General features: G+C 48.5%; 2 protein-coding genes across 7 annotated transcripts in view; both read left to right on the top strand.

Annotated features, from left to right (window-relative positions):
- Window positions 1-13,101, top strand: part of LOC140723931 (NACHT, LRR and PYD domains-containing protein 3-like) — a 51,953-nt gene extending 38,852 nt beyond the window's left edge. For 3 of the 4 annotated variants that reach the window (XM_073038477.1, XM_073038475.1, XM_073038476.1), the window contains exons 8-13: window positions 9,359-11,096; window positions 11,562-11,648; window positions 11,804-11,974; window positions 12,130-12,300; window positions 12,456-12,623; window positions 12,788-13,101. In XM_073038477.1, the coding sequence (XP_072894578.1) occupies window positions 9,359-11,096; window positions 11,562-11,648; window positions 11,804-11,974; window positions 12,130-12,300; window positions 12,456-12,623; window positions 12,788-12,875 (2,423 nt within the window). In that variant the 3' untranslated portion in view covers window positions 12,876-13,101. Of the gene's footprint in view, window positions 1-9,358; window positions 11,097-11,561; window positions 11,649-11,803; window positions 11,975-12,129; window positions 12,301-12,455; window positions 12,696-12,787 lie in introns of all 4 variants that reach the window. The other variant, XR_012098006.1, reaches the window with a different exon arrangement.
- LOC140723932 (uncharacterized) overlaps window positions 1-21,230 on the top strand; it is a 522,919-nt gene that overhangs the window by 442,701 nt on the left and 58,988 nt on the right. The gene's annotated exons all lie outside the window — the stretch shown is intronic.

Genomic DNA, 21,230 nt, shown 5'->3' with positions numbered 1-21,230 from the left:
ACAGTAAAGCGTGTGCGGTGAGCGTGTATTTATGTATTCAATTGTAGAAATAGAATTGTATCAGCATGACTTAATCAGTCTGATGGCCTGATGAAAGAAGCTGTCGTGGAGCCTGTTGGTCCTGGCTTTAACACTGCGGTACCATTTCCCGGATGGTAGCAGCTGGAACACTTTGTGCTTGGTGAGACTTGGGTCCAGAATGATCCTTCGGGCACTTTTTACACCCTGTCCCTGAAATGACCTGAATAGTAGGAAGTTCACATCTACAGATGCACTGGGCTATCCGCACCACTCTCTGCAGAGTCCTGCGATTGAGGGAAGTACAATTCCCATACCAGGCAGTGATGCAGCCAGTCAGGATGCACAAAATTTAGGGGCCCATCCCAAATGTCCTCAACCATCTCAACCATCTGTTTTGCTGTTTTTCTTTTTTTTTTTGTTCAGACTAGAGAATAAGCCAGGCAGGATGTTGGAATGCTCCTCTTGCAGGATGTGTGAAGTCAGGGAGACATCCGGTGTCCCTGACAACGACACCTGCAAGAAGTGCACCCAGCTGCAGCTCCTAACAGACCGCGTTAGGGAACTGGAGCAGGAGCTGGATGACCTCCGGATCATTCGAAAGACTGAGCAGTTTATAGATAGTAGCTTCCAGGAGGTAGTTACACCTAAGGAACAGGGCACAGGTAATTGGGTTACCGTCAGGCGAGGGAAGGGGAAAGGGCAGTTACTGCAGTGTTTCCCTGTGGCCATTCCCCTCCAGAACAGGTATACCAATTTGGATACTGTTGGGGGGAAGGATTACCTGGGACAAACTGCGGCAGCCGGATCTCTGGCACTGAATCTGGTGCTGCAGTGCAGAACGGGGGGAGGAAGAAGAGGAGAGCGGTAGTGATAGGGGACTCCATAGTCAGGGGTACAGACAGGAGATTCTATGGCCGTAACAGAGACTCCCGGATGGTTTGTTGCCTCCCGGGTGCCAGGGTCAGAGATGTCTCTGATCGCCTGCACAGCATTCTGAGGTGGGAGGGTGATCAGCCAAATTTCGTGCTACACATCGGTACCAATGCCATAGGTAGAAAGAGTCAGGGTGTCCTGAAGAGTGAGTACAGAGAGCTTGGTAGGAAGTTGAAAAACAGGACATAGAGGGTAGTAATCTCCGGATTGCTTCCTGTGCCACGTGCCAGTGAGGGTAAGAGTGCGATGCTCTGGCAGATGAACACGTGGCTGAGAAACTGGAGTAGGGGGCAGGGTTTCAGATTTCTAGATCATTGGGACCTCTTTTGGGGCAGGTGGGACCTGTACAAGAGAGACGGTTTACACCTGAACTACAAGGGGACCAATATACTTGCAGGGAGGTTTGCTAGTGTTATTGGGGAGGGTTTAAACTAGATTGGCAGAGGGATGGGAACCAGAGTGCCAGAGTAGATAGTGGAACGGTGGTAAACATAAATAATGGTGGTAGTTCATGCAAAGCCACAAATAGCAAGGTTGTGGGTGGTGGTAATAATATTCTGAGGTGTGTATATTTCAAAGCGTGGAGTATTGCGGGAAAGGCAGACGAGCTGAGGGCCTGGATTGACACATGGAATTATCACATCATAGCCATTACTGAAACTTGGCTACAGGAGGGGCAGGACTGGCAGCTCAATGTTCCAGGGTTCCAATGTTTCAGACGTGATAGAGACAGAGGGATAAAGCGTGGGTGGTGGCTTTGCTAGTCAGGGAAAATATTACAGCAGTGCTTCGGCAGGATAGATTAGATGGCTTGTCTACTGAGGCCCTATGGGTGGACCTGAGAAACCGGAAGGTATGACCACATTAATAGGGTTGTATTATGGACTACCCAATAGTTAGCGAGAATTGGAGGAGCAAATTTGCAGACAGATAACAGACAACTGCAGGAGACAGAAATTTGTCATTGTAGAGGATTTTAATTTTCCACACATTGCTTGGAACTCCCATCCTGTTAAAGGTCTAGATGGGTTAGAGTTTGCAACATGTGTTCAGGAAAGTTTTCTAAATCAATATATAGATGTACTAACTAGGGAGGATGCAATATTAGATCTCCTATTATGAAATGAGTTAGGGCAGGTGACGGAAGTGTGTATCGGGGAACACTTTCCTTCTAGTGATAATAGCGTCATTAGTTTCAACTTGATCATGGATAAAGATAGATCTGGTCCTCGGGTTGACGTTCTAAAACTGAAAAAGGCCAAATTTGAAGAAATAAGAAGGGATCTAAAAATCGTAGATTGGGACAGGTTGTTCTCTGGCAATGATTGATTTGTAAGTGGGAGGCCTTCAAAGGAGAAATTTTGAGAGTGTAGAGTTTGTATGTTCCTGTCATGGTTGAAGGCAAAATGAATAGGAATAAAAAGCCTTGGTTATCGAGGGATATTGGGACTCTGATAAAGAAGAAGAGAGAGATGTATAACATGTATAGGCAACAGGGAGGAAGTAAGATGCTTGAGGAGTATACAAAGAGTAAGAAAATACTTAAGAAAGAAATCAGGAGGGCTATAAGAAGACATGAGGTTGCTTTGGCAGTCAGAGTGAACGATAATTTTAAGAACGTCTGCAGGTATGTTAAGAGCAAAAGGATAGTAAGGGATAAAATTGGTCCACTTGAAGATCAAAGTGGTCGGCTATGTATGGAACCAAAAGAAATGGGGGAGATCTTAAATGGGTATTTTGCATCTCTATTTACTAAGGAAACTGGAATGGAGTCTATGGAAACAAGGCAAACAAGTAGGGAGGTCATGGAAGTTATACAGATTAAAGAGGAGGAGGTACTTTCTGTCTTGAGGCAAATCAGAGTAAATAAATCCCCAGGACCTGACGGGGTATTCGCTCGGACCTTGAAGGAGACTAATGTTGAAATTGCAGTGGCCCTGGCATAAGTATTATGTCGATATCCACGGACCGGGTGCCAGAGGATTGAAGGATAGCTCATGTAGTTCTGTTGTTTAAAAAAGGCTCAAAATGTAAGTCATGAAATTATAGGCCGGTAAGTTTGACATCGGTAGTAGGTAAATTATTGGAAGGAATACTAAGAGATAAGGTCTCCAGGTATTTCGGTAGAGAGGGACTTATTAGAAAAAGTCAGTATGGCTTTATGCGTCATGTTTAACCAATCCATTAGAGCTTTTCGAGGAAGTTTCCAGGAAAGTGGATGAAGGGAAAGCAGTGGATGTTATATACATGGACTTCAGTAAGGCTTTTGGCAAGGTCCCGCATGGGAGGTTAGTTAGGAAGATTCAGTCGCTAGGTATATATGGAGAGGTAGTAAATTGCATCAGACATTGGCTCAATGAAAGAAGCCAGAGAGTGGTAGTGGAAGATTGCTACTCTGAGTGGAGGCCTGTGACCAGTGATGTGCCACGGGGATCAGTGCTGGGTCTGGCCCAGGTGCTGTTCAGTGCGACTAGGCAGAAAAATGGTTTGGCACAGTCAGGAAGGGCTAATGTTCTACGGTTCTATGGTTCTATCTGAGGTGAAAGAGGTGCTGTTGTGCCTTTTTTCACCACACAATTGATGTGAGGTCCTCAGTGATGTGAATGCCAAGGAACTTGAAGCTGTTCACTGTCTCAACCCCAGACCCATTGATATCAGTGGGGGTTAGCCTATCTCCATTCCTCTTGTCTTTGCGACATTGAGGGAGAAGTTGTTTTCTTGACACCACTGTGTCAGGCTGATGACTTCTTCTGTGTAGGCTGCCTCGTTATTACTTGAGATTTGGCCAATAAATATAGTATACTCAGCAAATTTAATTAGCAGATTGGAGCTGTGGGTGGCGACACAGTCATGCGCATACAGAGAGTAAAGGAGGGTGCTTAGGACACAGCCCTGAGGGGCTCCTGTGTTGAGGGGCAGAGGGGCAGAGATGAGGGAGCCCACTCTTACCACCTGCCGGCGATCCGACAGGAAATCCAGGATCCAGCTGCACAAGGCAGGGTGAAGGCCGAGGTCTCTGAGCTTCTTGTCAAGCCTGGAGGGAATGATGGTATTGAATGCTGAACTGTAGTCTAATAACATCATTCTCACATAAGCATCCCTCTTCTCCAGATGTTTAAGGAGGTGTGCAGAGCAGTGACTATTGTGTCATCTGTTGATCGGTTGTGTCGGTAGGTGAATTGTAGGGGGTCCAGTGTGGGTGGTAACAAGCTGCAGATGTAGTCCAGGACCAGCCTCTCAAAGCATTTGCTTATTACTGAGGTGAGTGCGACAGGACTCCAAACGTTCAGGCATGTTGCCTTCGTCGTTTTAGGTACAGGAACAATGATGGATGATTTGAAGCAGGAGGGAACTCTACAGTGGGAGAGGATGAGATTAAAAATATCCGTAAATACACCTGCCAGTTGTGCCGCGCGCATCCTGAGTACCCGCCCTGGGATGCCGTCCGGTCCCTCAACCTTGCGACTGTCCACTCGTTGGAAACACCTGCGAACTTCAGCCTCAGAGATGACCAATGTGCAGGTCGCTTTGTCGGCTCTCCTCGGGGTCTCAGTGTTGGCGATATCGAACCGAGCGTTAAGAGACTTAGATCCTCTGGGAGACAAGCAGCGATGTTGGCAGCACCACTGCACTTAGCTCTGAAGTCTGCATTGGTGTACAGACCTTTCCATAAGCTGTGTGTGTTGTTGGTGGAGAGTTGTGCCTGAATACGATATCTGTATTGTCGTTTCGCTGCCTGGATGACTTTGCACAGATCGGAGCTGAATTTCTTGAGCTCCTGCTGATCACCGGCATTGTAAGCAGTCGGTGACACGGCAAGTGCTGTTCACACAGAACTGTTGATACAAATTTTGTGGTTTGGAAAGTCCTGACGGACTTCGGAAGGGAATCATCCCCCCTCTGTGACAATAACACACAACTGGGGGATGTTGTTATTACACATTTGTGATAATAACAGCCGGGAACTCCCTTGGCAGCCGGAAAGGTTTACACAGCAGCACCAGGTACTCCAGATCCGGGGAACAAAAGGATTAGAGGGAATGGACATTACAGGGTTCCACCAAGCATTAATGATCATGAAACATACCCTAAATCCTGTTCTCTTCCCAAATGTGTGTGTGTGTGTGTGTGTGTGTGTGTGTGTGTGTGTGTGTGTGTGTGTGTGTGTCTGTGTGTGGGGGGGAGGGGAGGTGGGGGGGAGGGTGGTGGCACTGGATGACGACACGATTGTTGGTGACTGTAGGGGCCAATTCTGGATCTGCAGACCCGGGAGCAGTTGGGACAGAGGGGCAGCTGGGATGCAGGCGCTTGGGTAGTTGGATCCTTCTTGCATCCCCTCTTCTTTTCAGCAGTCGCTCTTCTGGGTTCCTCAAAATTCTTGGTTTTTCCGTGGATCAGCGGCTGCCACTCATTGACCTCCATATTTGCCTGAGAGAGCCTCTGCTTAATTTGGTCCTTGTACCTCCTGCGCGGGGCACCACGATCTCTCTTGCCCTGAGAGAGTTCTCCGTAGAGTACTGCTTTCGGCAACCTGGAGTTATCCATTCGAGACATGTGGCCTGTCAGACAGTGGATCTGGCTGAGCAGCAAAGCGGCTTCAGGGCCTGGAAGTTGAACATATAGAACTATGCATGTCTGTGTGATTATATGAAATATTAAACTAAATAAGTAGTGCAGAAATAGAAATTTAAAAAGAGATTAGTGAAACAGTATCGATGGGTCCAATGTCCATTCAGAAACCAGAAGTCAGAGGAGAAGTTGTTCCTGAATCGTTGAGTGTGCACCTTACTCCGATCCTGTACAGTAGTCCCCATGAACCAGACGGTGATGCAGCCAGTTACAATGCTCTCCAAGTTACACCTGTAGAAATATTCGAGTGATGTTGGAAACTCCTGATGAAATATAGTCATTGTTGTGCCTTCTTTGTAGCTGCATCGATATCTTGGGTCCAGGTTAGAAATTGAGAGGTACTGACAGCCAGGAATTTGGAATTGCTCACTCTTTCCACATCAGATACCTTTATGAGGACTGGTGTGTTGTGTTCCCTCATCTCACCTTTTCTGAAATCCACAATTAGCTCTATTGACATATTTTTATAACGCAAGCAGGATTCAGCACTCCGTACAAGCATATGCAAATCCAATAAGGGGTACACATCACTGAACGAAAATGAAAGCTTAACCCATAAAAAATGAAGAAACTATCATAAAACGCTATCCAATGGAAGAGTCTGACTCCCCTCGGAAGACATCCACACGATCTGAGCCGACTAGATGTCGACAAGGAAGCGTCGAGCCCCTGGCTCAGAGTTGGAGAACTCTTCCCAGAAACAGAAGGGATCATTGTCGCAATACAGGACAAGGTTGTTAACACATGTAGTTATCAAAAATACAGAATAAACGACCAATAGGTTCAAGACGATATATGCTGAAAATTACAAGAGAAACTAGAAACAATCCGACTTTACAAGATCCTGCAGTAGTTTAACTGAATCTCATTACTTGCACAACCACAATCAAGTGGTGGACAGCATTCACAAAAACATTGCTTAAACTACAACTGATGAAAAACACCACAACTTACAGTAAGTACAAGCCTGCTCCACTTTTAGAGTCCTATCGGAGTCCTTCATATCATACTGCGTCCGATCATTATTTCAGATAGCGTAATCCATGATATACGTTCGGATGTAATTTTACAGAATCAACAAGCAAAAGCAACTTTTTAAATATATATAGCCATTCCAAACACACATAACTTACAGAAATGAATTAGTAAAAAAATGCAGGAAATATGTTGAATTAAAAGGACAAAATGAATGACTATGGAACACGAACAGGGTATTCGTTATCCCAATCGTAATATCATTAACTGGTATCATCCTGAAGGCTTTACAGAATAGTATTAATAAATTAGGCCCCCACGGCAATACTTGTGTAAATCTTCGAAAACCCTCAATACTATACACCACGAAAATATTCTGAATTTTCCTATCAATTGAGACATGAGTGTGCTTGGCTATGCCTGTACCTCAAGTGTTACCAGTTTAGGCTAAGATAATAATAATAATAATAATAATAATAATAATAATAATAATAATAATAATAATAATAACTTATTTATAAAGCACGTTTCATCCAGACGATGCCGTTCAAACCGCATCACAACGGGATAAAGTGCAAACTAGAAAATGAAAGACAAAATGTGTCAGTCCTAATATACACCTCAGACTTCTGCACAGTACTGTAGTTTTAGGTGTTGAATTCTACAGTTTAGGAACAGAGTCCCAAAAAAGCTCAACGCTGACCTCCCAATGATCCTTTGACCTTCTACCTTATTGTCTGCCTGCACTGCATTTTCTTGGCAACTGAATCACTGTTTCCCTGAACTATCCTGTTCCGTTTTTCCTTCTACGACCTCATTGCACCGATTTGATGTAATGATCTGTTCGGATCGCATGCAGAAAAGTTTTCCAGTTTACAGTGGTGCATGTGACAATAATAAACCAATTTACCGATTGATTGTCAATAATACAGTGCCCTTTGGTTGCTTAAGATTGTTATACCCGGGGGGTTGGCAGTGCGGATGAGCTGCCACGTCCTATTAAATGCTCCCAGTGGCAAGTAGCCTCTGTCCAGCTCCTGGCCTTCACATGCGGTTCAGCCACTAAGCCTGGTAAAGCGTTTCTTCTGACAGGAGAAGGGGCACAGGTGGGTTACTGATGCCTTACAGCCAGTCGCTTTGAGCAGATGGGGCTCATCAGCCGTGATTGGCAGCTCACCCAGGAACAGGGAAACTCTGATCTCAAAGCTCCGCTGCCTTGCAACTCCACCCCTCATGGGAAAGAGATTGGGAGTAAACCCACTGGGAAAATTCTTGACCTGGAGCCCCTAAGTCAGTGTTAAATGGTGTTCAACGCAGACTGGCATATCCTGCCAAGCTGTGTCAGTCTCTGCCGATCCCTTGTGTTCATCAAATGCATGGAGAGATAGAGCTTGCTACATCGGCAAAAGCTTCCTCTCCATATCGGAGTGTCCCGGCTTGCAGGGGTAGGACATCCACGGTCGACTCTGACAGACGGAGGCCTCATAAGACAGCGCCCCACATCCCCACTGCAACGCTGATGAGTAGCAGTTTCCAAGACTTCACCACCCTCGCCCACAGACACGATGTACATCACTGAGACAGACGCTTGCGGTTTCTTCCATTATCACATATTCCATCTTTCCACCAATCCTCCATCACTGTGATTGAAAACTACCCATTTTCATTCCTGTCATTCCGATGGGTTATCGATCCGCAACTTCACTGTGATTCTCCCCCAGACGCTGCCCGACTTGAGTATTTCCCGCGTATTCTGCTCCTGTTTTGATGCAAGAGCAGTGGACACCTGTGACTCCCCAGTGTTCAGCTTTGCCAAAATGCACAGTGTCCTGCTCTCCATAGTTCCACACCAGATCAACATTAACATCCTCTGTCAATGAGGTAAACAATGCTTTAAATATAGTGAAATTTTGTTGTAATGGGAGTGCAGTCAGGATTGCAATAGAATATTCAAGATTCGAAAACTTTATTGTCATTCTAACTGTACATCAGCTCTGCAGGGCAGAATGAGACAGCGTTTCCCCAGGAGAAATGCAATCATAACATAACAAACGCAACAATAAATAGTAAACACAACAATAAAAAGAAAAACACAACAGCCACATGTCAGTTAAAATCAAGTTACAAGTGTCCAGTGCAGTTAAAAGTGTCCAAAGTAGAGTCAGATCGAGCAGCTATTTAGCAGTCTGACTGCCTGTGGAGGAAGCTGTTTAGTTATTTTGTGGTTTTAGTTTTGATGCTCCTGTAACGTTTGCCTGATGGCAGAAGAACAAACAGTTCATGGAGAGGGTGCGAGGGGACTTTAATGATGTACCGTGTCTTCTGGAGGCATCGACTCTGAAAGACGTCTTGGACAGAAGGTAGGGAGACCCCAATAACCATCTCTGCTCCCCTAACCACCCTCTGCAAGGTTTTCTGTCGGCAGCACTGCAGCTGGAGTTGGTACTCCACAACCTGGTCAGCAAAAGGTCAGCACACTCTCAACCACTCCTCTGTAGAATGTAGTTAAGATGTTAGTGGGGAGTGATGCTTGTTTAAGCTACCTCAAAAAGTGCAATCAGGGGAATGTTCACCTTCACAAATAACTAGAACCAGAACATGAGGATTGGACATTTTCAGGGACATACGTTGCTGTCAATTCCGGTGTCTGTGAACAGAACTTTACTTTCTGTCCTAATATCCATGGAAGCATTGAATTTATTCACGTAATCTCAAACACTGAATGTTGAAATGCAGTTATAAAGTTCTTTGTCAGATGAGCCATTTAACATTTTGAATATGTTCTCTCTTCCCATGGAAGATGTTCAACAGAAACACAAGGAGACTCTGCGGGCACAAACTGAAACACTGAGAGTGAACACGATCCTGATGAGGGAGAATGTGAAGGTTTTCCAGCTAGTTGATCGATACGCTGAGCTCACGGTTATTTCTACTGTTCGAGATCGGACACTGGTGGAACATGAGCTGCTGGCAAGAGGCAGAGACCACGAGGAGTGTAGACAGAAACATCTCCGCGGAGAGTTGGAAAAAATCCGGACTGATCAGTTACTCCAGAGCAGCTTTTCCCGGAGTAAATCCAAATCTGGGAGTTCGGCAGCAGTGGCTGGAGTCCCGGGGATCGGGAAAACAACAATGGTACAAAAGATTGTTTATGACTGGGCCACGGGGAAAATATACCAACAGTTCCAGTTTGTCTTCAGTTTCAAATTCCGGGATTTAAACTCCATTAACTGCAGAATAAACCTGAAGGAACTGATTCTGGATCAGTATCCTTACTTTGGAAATATCCTGAGAGAGGTCTGGAAGAACCCAGAGGGGTTGCTGTTTATATTCGATGGTTTGGATGAATTCAAACACAGAATCGATTTTGCGGACAGTCGGAGAGACACCGAACCAAAGCACCAGTGCCCAGATCCCGAGTGGTGGTGTGAAGTGTCTGACATAGTGTACAGTTTAATCCAGGGCAAGCTGCTCCCAGGGTGTTCAGTGCTGGTGACCACCCGCCCCACTGCATTACATGTATTGGAAAAGGCAGAGATCAGTATCTGGGTTGAAATCCTGGGATTGGGTGGTGAGGAAAGGAAGGAATATTTCATCAGGCATTTTGAAGATCAGACGGTGGCGGAAGCTGTTTTCAAATATGTGAAGGAGAACGAGATCCTGTACACCATGAGCTACAACCCCTCCTACTGCTGGATCCTCGCTCTGGCACTGGGCCCCTTCTTCACACAAAGAGTCAGGGACCCGCAGCGAGTTCCCAAGACCATCACCCAACTGTACTCCTACTATATTTACAACATCCTGAAAAACCACGGCCGTGAGATTGAGAACCCCCGTGATGTGTTACTCAGGGTTGGTCAGATGGCCTTCAGAGGAGTGTCCGAGAAGAAGATTGTGTTTACAGATGGAGATTTGATCAACTACAATCTGCAGCCTTCCCAGTTCCTGTCCGGGTTCCTGATGGAGCTTTTGGAGAGAGAGGATTCTGCCCGGTGTGTGGTGTACACATTCCCACACCTCACCATCCAAGAGTTTGTAGCTGCAGTCGCACAATTCCTGAATCCACATCCCGAGGATCTCCTGATATTCCTCAATGAGGCCCACAACACGACAGATGGACGATTTGAGGTATTTCTTCGTTTTGTTGCTGGTCTCTCCTCCCCAATGACAGCTCGGGGCCTGGAAGAGTTTCTGGGTCCATTCCCTCTTCAAATAACCTGCCGGGTGATTGACTGGGTGAAGGAGAAGGTTAAACACCAGAGTTCCATCACAGAGAGTGAAGCTGGTAAAAGGAGCCTCCTGAACACATTGCACTACCTGTTTGAGTCTCAGAATCTTGGACTGGCTCAGGCCGCACTGGAATCAATGGAATCACTTTCATTCCGTGGAATGACACTGACCCCGATTGACTGCGCAGTCCTGTCTCATGTCATCGGACTTCGTGATACAATAAAACACCTGGACCTGGAGTACTGCCACATTCAGAGTGAACGAATCCAGCGGCTCGGACCCGGGCTGCACAAGTGCCAGGATTTGAGGTAACTTGACTTATCTCTCACTCTGATCTGTGAAACTGTTCCATTGTGTTGTTTCAATGTCAAGGGATTTGGTTAAAACTATAGTAAATGAGGTTCTGAAGAATTGTGTCAAATTCCCTGGTGATTGGCCACTAATTCCCCAAATACAGGAGGTTTCCGTGATTCCTTGTGAAGGGCTGTTAGAGACTTTGTCAGTTCAGAGAACACTGGCCTTTGTAACACTTCTCTAACTGTCAGAAATGAGACAGAATATGTGTATTTTACAGGGTCACACCAACAGATTAAATTACTGATATTCGGTGAATACCCTGGAGCTGGGCAGAGAGGGACATTGACAGTGATGGGAACACCGATCAGTGATTTACTGAAGGGTATAGTGGTTCCTGAAATAACTAATTGAGAGTAATTCCATCAGACCCTCATCAATTCATCAATTTGTTCAGCAATCTGTCTGTTTGTGTTTAGACTTGCGGGGAATGAATTGCGAGATTCAGGAGTGAAACTGGTTTCTGCGGCTCTGAGGAACCCGGAGTGTAAAATACAGAGACTGGGGTAAGTACCAGACTGTGGGAGAATGTGTTTACAGTCACTGGGTGTCTGACACTGAACATTAATGTGATCAGTAATTGAGATACTGATAAACTCTGGGAATTTGTACCGTCTCCTGTCTCTTTGTGTCCTTCACCCTCACTCTCTCTCATCTCCAGGTTGGACAATGTCGATCTCACAGTTTCTGGTGCCGAGAATCTTGCCTCCGCTCTCGGAACAAACCGATCACTGATGGATCTGAACATGGATCGTAATAAACTGGGAGATTCAGGAGTGAAACTGGTGTCTGTAGCTCTGAGGAACCCGGAGTGTAAAATACTGAAACTGGGGTTAGTACCAGACTGTGGGAGATTGAGTTTACAGTCATTGGGTGTCTGACACTGAACACTAATGTGATCAGTACTTGCGTTACTGATAAACACTGGGGATTTGTACCGTCTCCTGCCTCTCTGTGCCCTTCACCCTCACTCTCTCTCATCTCCAGGCTGAGGGGTGTCGGTCTCACAGATTCTGGTGTCGAGGATCTCGTCTCTGCTCTCAGAACAAACCCATCACTGACGGAGCTGGATCTGAGTGAAAATAAACTGGGAGATTCAGGAGTGAAACTGGTTTCTGCGGCTCTGAGGAACCCGGAGTGTAAAATACAGAAACTGTGGTAAGTACCAGACTGTGGGAAATTGTGTTTACAGTCACTGGGTGTCTGACACTGAACACTAATGTGATCAGTAATTGTGTTACTGATAAACACTGGGGATTTGTACCGTCTCCTGTCTCTCTGTGCCCTTCACCCTCACTCTCTCTCATCTCCAGGCTGTACAATGTCGGTCTCAGGGATTCTGGCGCCGAGGATCTCGCCTTCGCTCTCATTACAAACTCATCACTGACGGAGCTGGACCTGGGATTAAACTCGCTCACAGACCGATCTGTCCCCGCTCTCCGCCGCCTCATACTGACCCTCCCGAGTCTGGAGCGGATCTGGTGAGAGTTTGTGTCAATGTTCAATGTGATGAAATATCAGCGGATCCGCGGGTTTTCTGGTGATATTTGTCTGTGAGTGTTGTTGAAACATTAACCCCAGTCCCCTGTTACTGACACTGTTGTGTAATCTGTTTATTTCATCTTTATTCTCCCATCTGTTTCAGGCTGCAATGGAATCGGTTCAGTGAGACCGGGGAGAAGGAACTGAGATCTCTGCAGGAACCCAGACCAGGACTGAGAGTGGAGTTGTGAACATCTGAATGTGTGAACATCCCTGCTCGCTGAATGAGGACATGTTGGCCGATTTCCTGCAATACACGTTTAATTTCTAACTGTTCTAACAGATCCTGGCTTCAGCCGAGCGCTCTGTGATCTCAGAGGCGGTGCCGCAGTGACATGATTCCGCGTCCTGTCCAGTTCACACATTCCTTAATTTACATTTGTCATGATGAAATCAATAAACCGCTGTAACTTCCTGCATTGGTGTCGGACCTGAGTCTCACTAGAGGAGAAACAGTGACCTGGGGTTACTGCTGCTCCCCACACTCGGTGAACTGCAATAATGGCTCAGAGCTCCTCACACTGGTACAGCAGCGTCTCAGAGACTAGGTGCCCACAGACAGTTAACATCTACTGTAATGTCAGACGTGATTTCACTGAGGTCCCAAGTACGAATGGGATGCGGGATGGAATACCGGCATTCAGCACAGGGTGAAGCTCCAACCACATCGTCCCATCACACACTCCCGGGGTCAGACACAGGGTGAAGCTCCAACCACATCGTCCCATCACACACTCCCGGGGTCAGACACAGAGTGAAGCTCCCTCTACACTGTCCCATCACACACCCCGGTGACAGACACAAAGTGAATCTCCCTCTACACTGTCCCATCACACACTCCCGGGGTCAGACACAGGGTGAAGATCCCTCAACATAATCTCATCACACACTCCCGGGGTCAGACTCAGAGTGAAGCTGCTTCCACACCGTCTCATCACACACTCCTGGGGACAGACACAGAGTGAAGTTACTTCAACACTGTCCCATCACACACTCCCGGGGTCAGACACAGAGTGAAGCTCCCTCTACACTGTCCCATCACACACCCCGGTGACAGACACAGAGTGAAGTTACTTCAACACTGTCCCATCACACACTCCCGGGGTCAGACACGGGGAGAAAACACGTCTCTGCAGTGTGAGATATACCAAAAGAGTTCTCGAGTTGAAACTGATTACAAAGGAGACTCTTACTGTGTTCACCTTGGAACTGTAGCACAGGGAACCACACACACACACAGGGAACCACACAGACACAGACAGAGGGAACCACACACACACACACACACACACACACACACACACACACACACACACACACACACACACACACACACACACACACACACACACACACACACACACAGGGAACCACACACACACAATGAAGTGTTACAGCTGCGCCTCAGTTCCAGGCTGAGATTGTCTAGTCCCCATGATCTCTTCACTCCCCATCCCTATCCAGGCTGACCACCGCTTCGTCGCACCCGAGATACGCCCACTCTCCTGACCCCAACCTCCCTGAGCACTCTCCTGGCTTTGCAGACAAAATCGACAAAAGAGATTGGAAGCTCATATACGGTATACTATCAGACCTGCGTCCTCAACGGTCGGAAACAGCAGAGGGTCAGACACAGAGTGTATGCCCCTCTACAGGGCCCCATCACACTCTCCACGGATCAGATACAGAGTGAAGATCCCTCTGCAATGTCGCATCACACAGTCTCTGGGTCAGACGCAGAGTGAAGCTCCCGCCGCATCGTACCATCACACAATCTCTGTGTCAGACAGAGAGTGTGGTTTACTCCACATCATCCCATCAGAACCCTCCAGGGTCAGACACTGAGTGAAGCTCCTTTTATATCGTCCCATTACATACACCTGGGGGTCAGAAACACAGTAAATCTCCCTCTCCACCGTCCCATCACACACTCCCGGGTTCTGAGACAGTGAAGTTCTCTCCGCACCATCCCATCGCACACTACCGGTGTCAGACACAGAGTGAACCTACCTACACCTCGTCCCATTACACACTCACAGGGTCAGACATTGAGAGAATCTCTGTCCACACCATGAAATCACCCACTACCGGGGTCAGACACCAAGAGAATTCCCTCCACACTGTATAATAACACAATCGCAGGTCAGACATTGAGAAAATCTCCCTCCAGACTGTCCCATCGCACAATTCCTGTGTCAGACACAGAGTGAATCTCCCTCCACACCGTCCCATCACACACTCCTGGGGTCGGACACAGAGTGAATCTCCCTCCACATCATCCCAACACACACTCCCAGGGTCAGACACAGCGTGGAGCTGTTCTGAATGAGCTGGGAGAAATCGAGGAAAATCTGCTGTATTAAGTTCGTGAGAAACTTTGGAGTTGGTTCGAATTGTCTCTTGGACATGTGTGTGAGCGGCTGTTTTAGTGTGGAAGCTTTTCGTTTGGAGTTTTTCTGCCAGTTTGGACTGGGTTCGTTGACGGCTGCTAAATGCCTGGCTCCCAGCTGCAGCTGCTGGCAATTCGCCAGGAGACCGGTTTGCTCCAAACACCGGAGACAAACGCCATTGTTCTCCCATTAACATCGGGACAACGTCCCTCCTCTTTTATCGTCGTGATTCTCGTTCGGTGTAGGAGCCGGAGCATCTGTTGAGAAGTCTCGACGTCTCACGGCCTGGAAGGTTTGCAGGACCGACGGAGCCTTTCCTGGCGTTGGAATTTCTGGCGCCGAGCCAACAAGGTACTGTCAAGTACAAACTTTTCCGGCCAGTTACTCAACTCGTTCCAGGACTTATAACCGGCACATCCGTCTATCTCTAGATTTGGACATATACATGCCGGGCCGTTCTCCACGGAGTTCCAGGCCTTCGGGGAGTTAGACAAAGGCGGCTGCATCTCCAGCCTCGGACAACGCCCTGTTTTGGTCGGTGAAAGGAGAACGCGGGTGCAGTGTATTTTGAATCTTAGAACCACTCTGCAAAAAATATGTGGTGACTATGGAGGACTTGTTTGGGAAAGGTGGTATTTTGGCCACAGAGAATGAGTTCGGGTAGGCAGTGTTTTATCTAGAGCATATATGTCAAACTCAAGGCCCGCAGGCCAAATCCGGCCCGCGGTGGAATTATCTTTGGCCCGCGAGATAATATCTAATTACTATTAAAGCTGGCCCCAGTAATCGAAGCGCCTATGGCGTATGATATGGCTAATGCTGAGTTTTTTCAGGTACCAGGTTTTCAGGGTTTTTAGTGTTTATTCGGCAGTCTTCTTCATAAGAAACGGAATTTGTAAAGTGAAACACTTTGTAGTTATAGCAGAGACTGAGACACATGAGAGCAGGCTGAAAAAACGGAGGCAACGAAAGCTGCGTTCGCACGCGTCCGACTGATCCGGCCCGCATGAAGCTGCATTTTGCTCAATCCGGCCCGTGACCTGAAATGAGTTTGACACCCCTGATTCTAGAGAATGATGAGTTAGTACACCGGGATCTTAGTTGGGGGGATCACGGTGGAAAACATCCTTTTAAAGATGGAGCTGGTGACATTTCCACGCAGCGAATTGTCTTCGGACACGTTGAGCCTTTCATCCCCAACGAGGTCCTGCTTCCTGGGACAAGTAAGGTCAGAGATAACTGACATCAGACACAAATTTAAAAGACACACCCTCCGTAACGTAATCTCTTTCCGGCATCAGGTGTTCATGCAGCTGGAAATGGAGGACGACGTTGAGGGCCGGTTTACTGTCCGGGTTATTGAGGGGGTAGACTATCAGGTGTATTGGAACTTTCAGCACCCACGGTGCCAAGCGTGCGGGGAGGTGGGGCACTTTCGGAGGGACTGTCCTAGTACCCGAAACCCTAGGGTGTCCACTTCGGGCACCAATGCCCCAGCTACCTCTGCCCCGATCCTATTCCTGTGCCTGCACCTGAGCCGACTCCTGCTTCCTGCTCCTATTCCTACGTCTGTTTCAGTCCCTGCTCCTGCCCCGTGGTTCAGGCGGGTGATCCTGAGGCTACGTACAGGGAGGTTCAGGCGAGGGACGGGGAGGAGCTTGTGCTGAGAAAGAAAGCAAAGAAGAAATCCAAACACATGAAGAAGTCGGCCCCCGAGACAGCAGAGCTCCCGCCTATTTGCCCTGAAGTGGAGCGGGAGGCTCGGGGAAGTGCGCAGTTGGAAGCGGAGAGTACCGCCCCATTGGTGAATCCTGTACCTGTGTGCGCCTCCCGCTTGAAGTGAAGGGTATCTTCCCCCAAGAGGGTAGGGAATGTAGATGCGGGGGATTCCCAGGAAAGGGTGGGAATCCGGGTAGAGGTTGGGTCTAACCCTGAATCCCCAGATGTAGCCACCAGTCCTGTGGTAGGTGGTGCGGTTGTGCAGGAAGCTAGTGCTAGGCCTGTTTGCACAACTAAAACAGACCTGGAGCCCTCCACCCAGGACTAAGCAGAATGCGCCTCCCTGGAGGCAAGTGTATTAAACAGTATGAGCGGAGAGGAGACCAAGCTCTCTCACTGTCAGCATCAGGCTGCCGGTGAATCCCTTGGATCAGAGGTGCTGGGGTCCCCTTCATACTTCTCTCCTGGGGAGGATGATATAACCTGCATGCCGACCCCATCAAATAATGGCCTGCAGGGAGTCCCTGGGGATTTTCCCTCCATCGTCGTAACTGTGGATAAGACTGATGCGACGGTGGAGCGGGAAGGTATGAGGGAGGTGCCCGCTGCGCAGTGTGGGTCACAAGTGCAGCCGTCTATTAGAACACATGAGGAGGAAGATGGGGGAACTATCTGCAGTGAGGGGTTGGAGGGAGACTCTTTTGATAGCGAGATAATAGAAATCCTCACCCCTCCTGAGAAATCCCCATTGATATATGTGGAGGAGATAAGAGAATTCATTCTCACCTCTGAGGGTGCAAAGCATCGGCCTAAACTAACCTCGCTTCGCTGTCCTAGCATGCCGAGGCTGGTGAAGTCCCTGTGAGTCATCGTCGGACGGAAGGGGAAGGTGAAGAGGAATGCTGTGTCGGGGAATGACAGACGACAGCCGAAATCCTCCCTGGATGACCTGGTGAGGGACATCAGAGTGGAAAGCAGCCTCGCTCCTTCGGGAGATGGTGGGTCACAGGGTAGTGATGGTAGCAGTCGGTCCCGGAAAGCGAAGAATATTCTTGGTTTTCTTCGGGATAGCGCGGCTGAGGGTGACACCGCTCTCAGTGGGAAGGTTACTGGTGCTGAGGCCTAGTCTACTCCCGACATGACACTCACTGTAGCTAGGCTAAATTTTAATGGTAGCTGGGGTTCTCTCCGAAGATAAAACACTCTGGCAGTGTTCAGGGATGGGAAATATGTTGTGAATGTCCTGTAGGGAACACATACCACCCCGGGAGACGAGTCTGCTTGGCTCCTGGAGTGACAGAGAGCGGTCTACATGAGCCTCCGCAGCTTTTGCGCAATCGAGACAGCCCTGAAGCCCTCCACCCAGGACTTAGTAGTAAGCGATTCCCTGGGGGCAAGTGTATTAAACAGTAAGAGCAGAGAGGAGACCAAGCTCTCTCACTCTCATAATCGGGCTGCCGGTGGATCCCTAGGACCTGAGCTGCTGAGATCCACCTCATACCTGCCTCCTGGGGAGGGTGATATACTCTGCATGCCGACCCCATCAAATAACGACTAGCAAGGAGACCCTGGGGATGATCCCTCCATTGTCGTAACTGTGGATAAGACTGATACGCCGGTGGAGCGGGAAGGTATGAGTGAGGTACCCGCTGTGCAGTGTGGGTTACAAGTGCAGCCGTCTATTCGAACACACGGGGATGAAGACGGCGGAATCTATTTGTAGTGAGGCGGCGGAGTGAGACAATGGACATCCTCACCCCTCCAGAGAAATCCCCATTGATACCTGTGGAGGAAATGGGAGAGTTCATTCTCACCTCTGAGGGTGCAAAGCATCGGCCTAAACTAGCCTCGCTTCGCTGGCCTAGCGTGCCGAGGCTGGTGAAGTCCCTGCGGGTCATCCTCAGACGGAAGGGGAAGGGGAAGAGGAATGCTGTGTCGGGGAATGACAGGCGGCAGCTGAAATCCTTCCTGGATGACCTGGTGAGGGACATCAGGGTGGAAAGCAGCCTTGCTCCTTCGGGAGACGGTGGGTCACAGGGTGACGCTGGCACCGCTCGGGCTGGAAAGCAAACAGCATTCTTGCTTTTTTTTTCCGGGATAGTGTGGTTGAGGGCGCCTCCGCTCTCACTGGGAAGGGTACTGGTGCTGAGGCCTAGTGTACTCCCGACATGAAGCTCACTGTAGCTGGTCTAAATTTTAATGGTAGCAATGGTTCTCTCCGCAGAGAAAACAATCTCGCAGTCTTCAGCGATGGGAGATATGTGGTGGATGACCTGTAGGGAACCCATAACACCCCGGGGGTCGAGTCCGCTTGGCTCCTGGAGTGGCAGGGAGGGGTATACATGAGCCTCCTCAGCTCCAGCTCTAGCGGGGTGGCGATCCTGTTGGCCTCGACCTTCCAGCCGGAAATGGTAAAAGCTCAGGATGTCGAGCCCGGCCGCCTGCTCCATCTGGCTGTGCGCCTGGATGGTGAACCTCTGCATTTCATCAACGTGTATGCCCTGAGGGGCGGGGTGATGCAGACGCGCCTGTTCCCTATTCCGTCAGCTGTCCACTCTACTGAGCTCCATGGATCCTGGGGGTGGGGACTTCAAATGTACCTTCGAGGTGGGGAACCTCTGCAGTCTCCAGCGCGACACACCGTCGGCAAAGAAGCTGAAGGAGTTAATCGGCCCCTTTGACTTGGTGGACGCCTGGCGGGATTTACATCCTGACTCTGGAGCCTTCTCGAGAAGGTCTAGAGGTGGAGATTCCCGAATAGACCGCCTCTGTGTCTCTCAAGCGTACAGCTCCCCCGCGACGGCAAACTGCATGCGGCAATGTCGTCTTCGAACCATCACCTTGTGTGGATGGAATTTCCCCTCTGCACTCTGAGGCGTCGCGGTATCAGCGCCGGACTCCGGAGCGAAGGGTCCCGAGTTCAAAGCCAGCCGGCTCCCTTGCACGCTTTCCATCCGTGCTCGGTTGAGCGTCGAGCTGGCAACTCGACCTCGTAAAAATAAAACTGGAGAATGCCACAGAAACGCCATGAGCAATCTCCGGAAAGATCGGAGCAAAAAGCTTGTCATGACGGCGCCCGATGACTCCACCAGGAGTTAAGGACCTTCTTCTTCTTCTTCTTCTTCTTCTTCTTCTTCTTCTTCTTCTTCTTCTTCTTCTTCTTCTTCTTCTTCTTCTTCTTCTTCTTCTTCTTCTTCTTCTTCTTCTTCTTCTTCTTCTTCTTCTTCTTCTTCTTCTTCTTCTTCTTCTTCTTCTTCTTCTTCTTCTTCTTCTTCTTCTTCTTCTTCTTCTTCTTCTTCTTCTTCTTCTTCTTCTTCTTCTTCTTCTTCTTCTTCTTCTTCTTCTTCTTCTTCTTCTTCTTCTCTGAGCTGGGATCCAGGCACTGGCGCTGTAAGAACCAGCTGCTGGAGGAAAGCTGACTCCGAGCGTTCTTGGTCGCCTGGAGGGAAAGACAGGGATGATTGTTTTTATGTCTGAGACTGAGCGGTTTGAGAGAACATTGCTTGACCTAGTGCATCGGAGGGGTCGTGACAAACACGTGACAGCACTGCCCACTACCCGGTCGGAAGGCACGTCACCTGCCAGTGAAGGTTTGACCCCTCCTCGCCCATCAATGCGCTGTTACGAACTCGCAGGTTTCGTTTACTGTGGACTGTCACTTTAACAGAGCGCTTCAGTGAGGCAGGACGATGATGTTGTTCACTGACCGACTCGCAGCTTGTTTACCTTTAAAACAAGGACACAGACAGTCACCATCAGGAGTCGGAAGAGGAGAGAGAGGAGCGAACCTGGAAAAGGCAGCAGTTCCAGCTTGTCAAAGCTGGGGATTTGGAACTCTGCTATACCCACAAGGGTGGGGTGATCATCGATCCGGTGCACATCGGATGTGTGGCTGTCACTCCGTATAATCCAAAGGAGTGGATCTGGGAATGTCCTGTGGGACCACTCGAAGTTACCCCTTGCCTGGGTGTGTGATGTGGTAACCCCTTGAAGACGGCATCCCTGTGACAGATCACTCTGGTGGTAATTCGTGTGTGGATTTGGAACGGCTCGACGGAGGATCTTCCACCACTGATATTTATTAATTACCACCGTGGAACCCGTGAAATTCCCCGTAATTGCTTTTTCTCTCTACGTTTTACCTCTCCTTATCATCGCTGTGTGTATGTTATGCTGTGCTTGCCAAACCATTCAGAGCACGTCTGCCTTTCTTTAGCTCTGTATAGACACATACAGCGTTAACCTTAGAAATAGTTAAGTGTAAGACTTCCATTAAGATATATTACTTTCCTTCTCACTCTGTTACATGTAATGCTTGGCGAGTGGCGTGGATCCGAGGGGTAGACTGTATTGGAGGGGGTCGTGACTGTCACGTGACAACACTACCCACTACCTGGTCGGAAGGCACGCCACCTGCCAAATACACACCTCATCACT

The sequence above is a fragment of the Hemitrygon akajei genome, unplaced genomic scaffold (assembly GCF_048418815.1).
Source record: "Hemitrygon akajei unplaced genomic scaffold, sHemAka1.3 Scf000148, whole genome shotgun sequence".
In the NCBI taxonomy this organism is placed as follows: domain Eukaryota; kingdom Metazoa; phylum Chordata; class Chondrichthyes; order Myliobatiformes; family Dasyatidae; genus Hemitrygon; species Hemitrygon akajei.
This window is presented reverse-complemented; position numbering and strand designations above follow the sequence as displayed.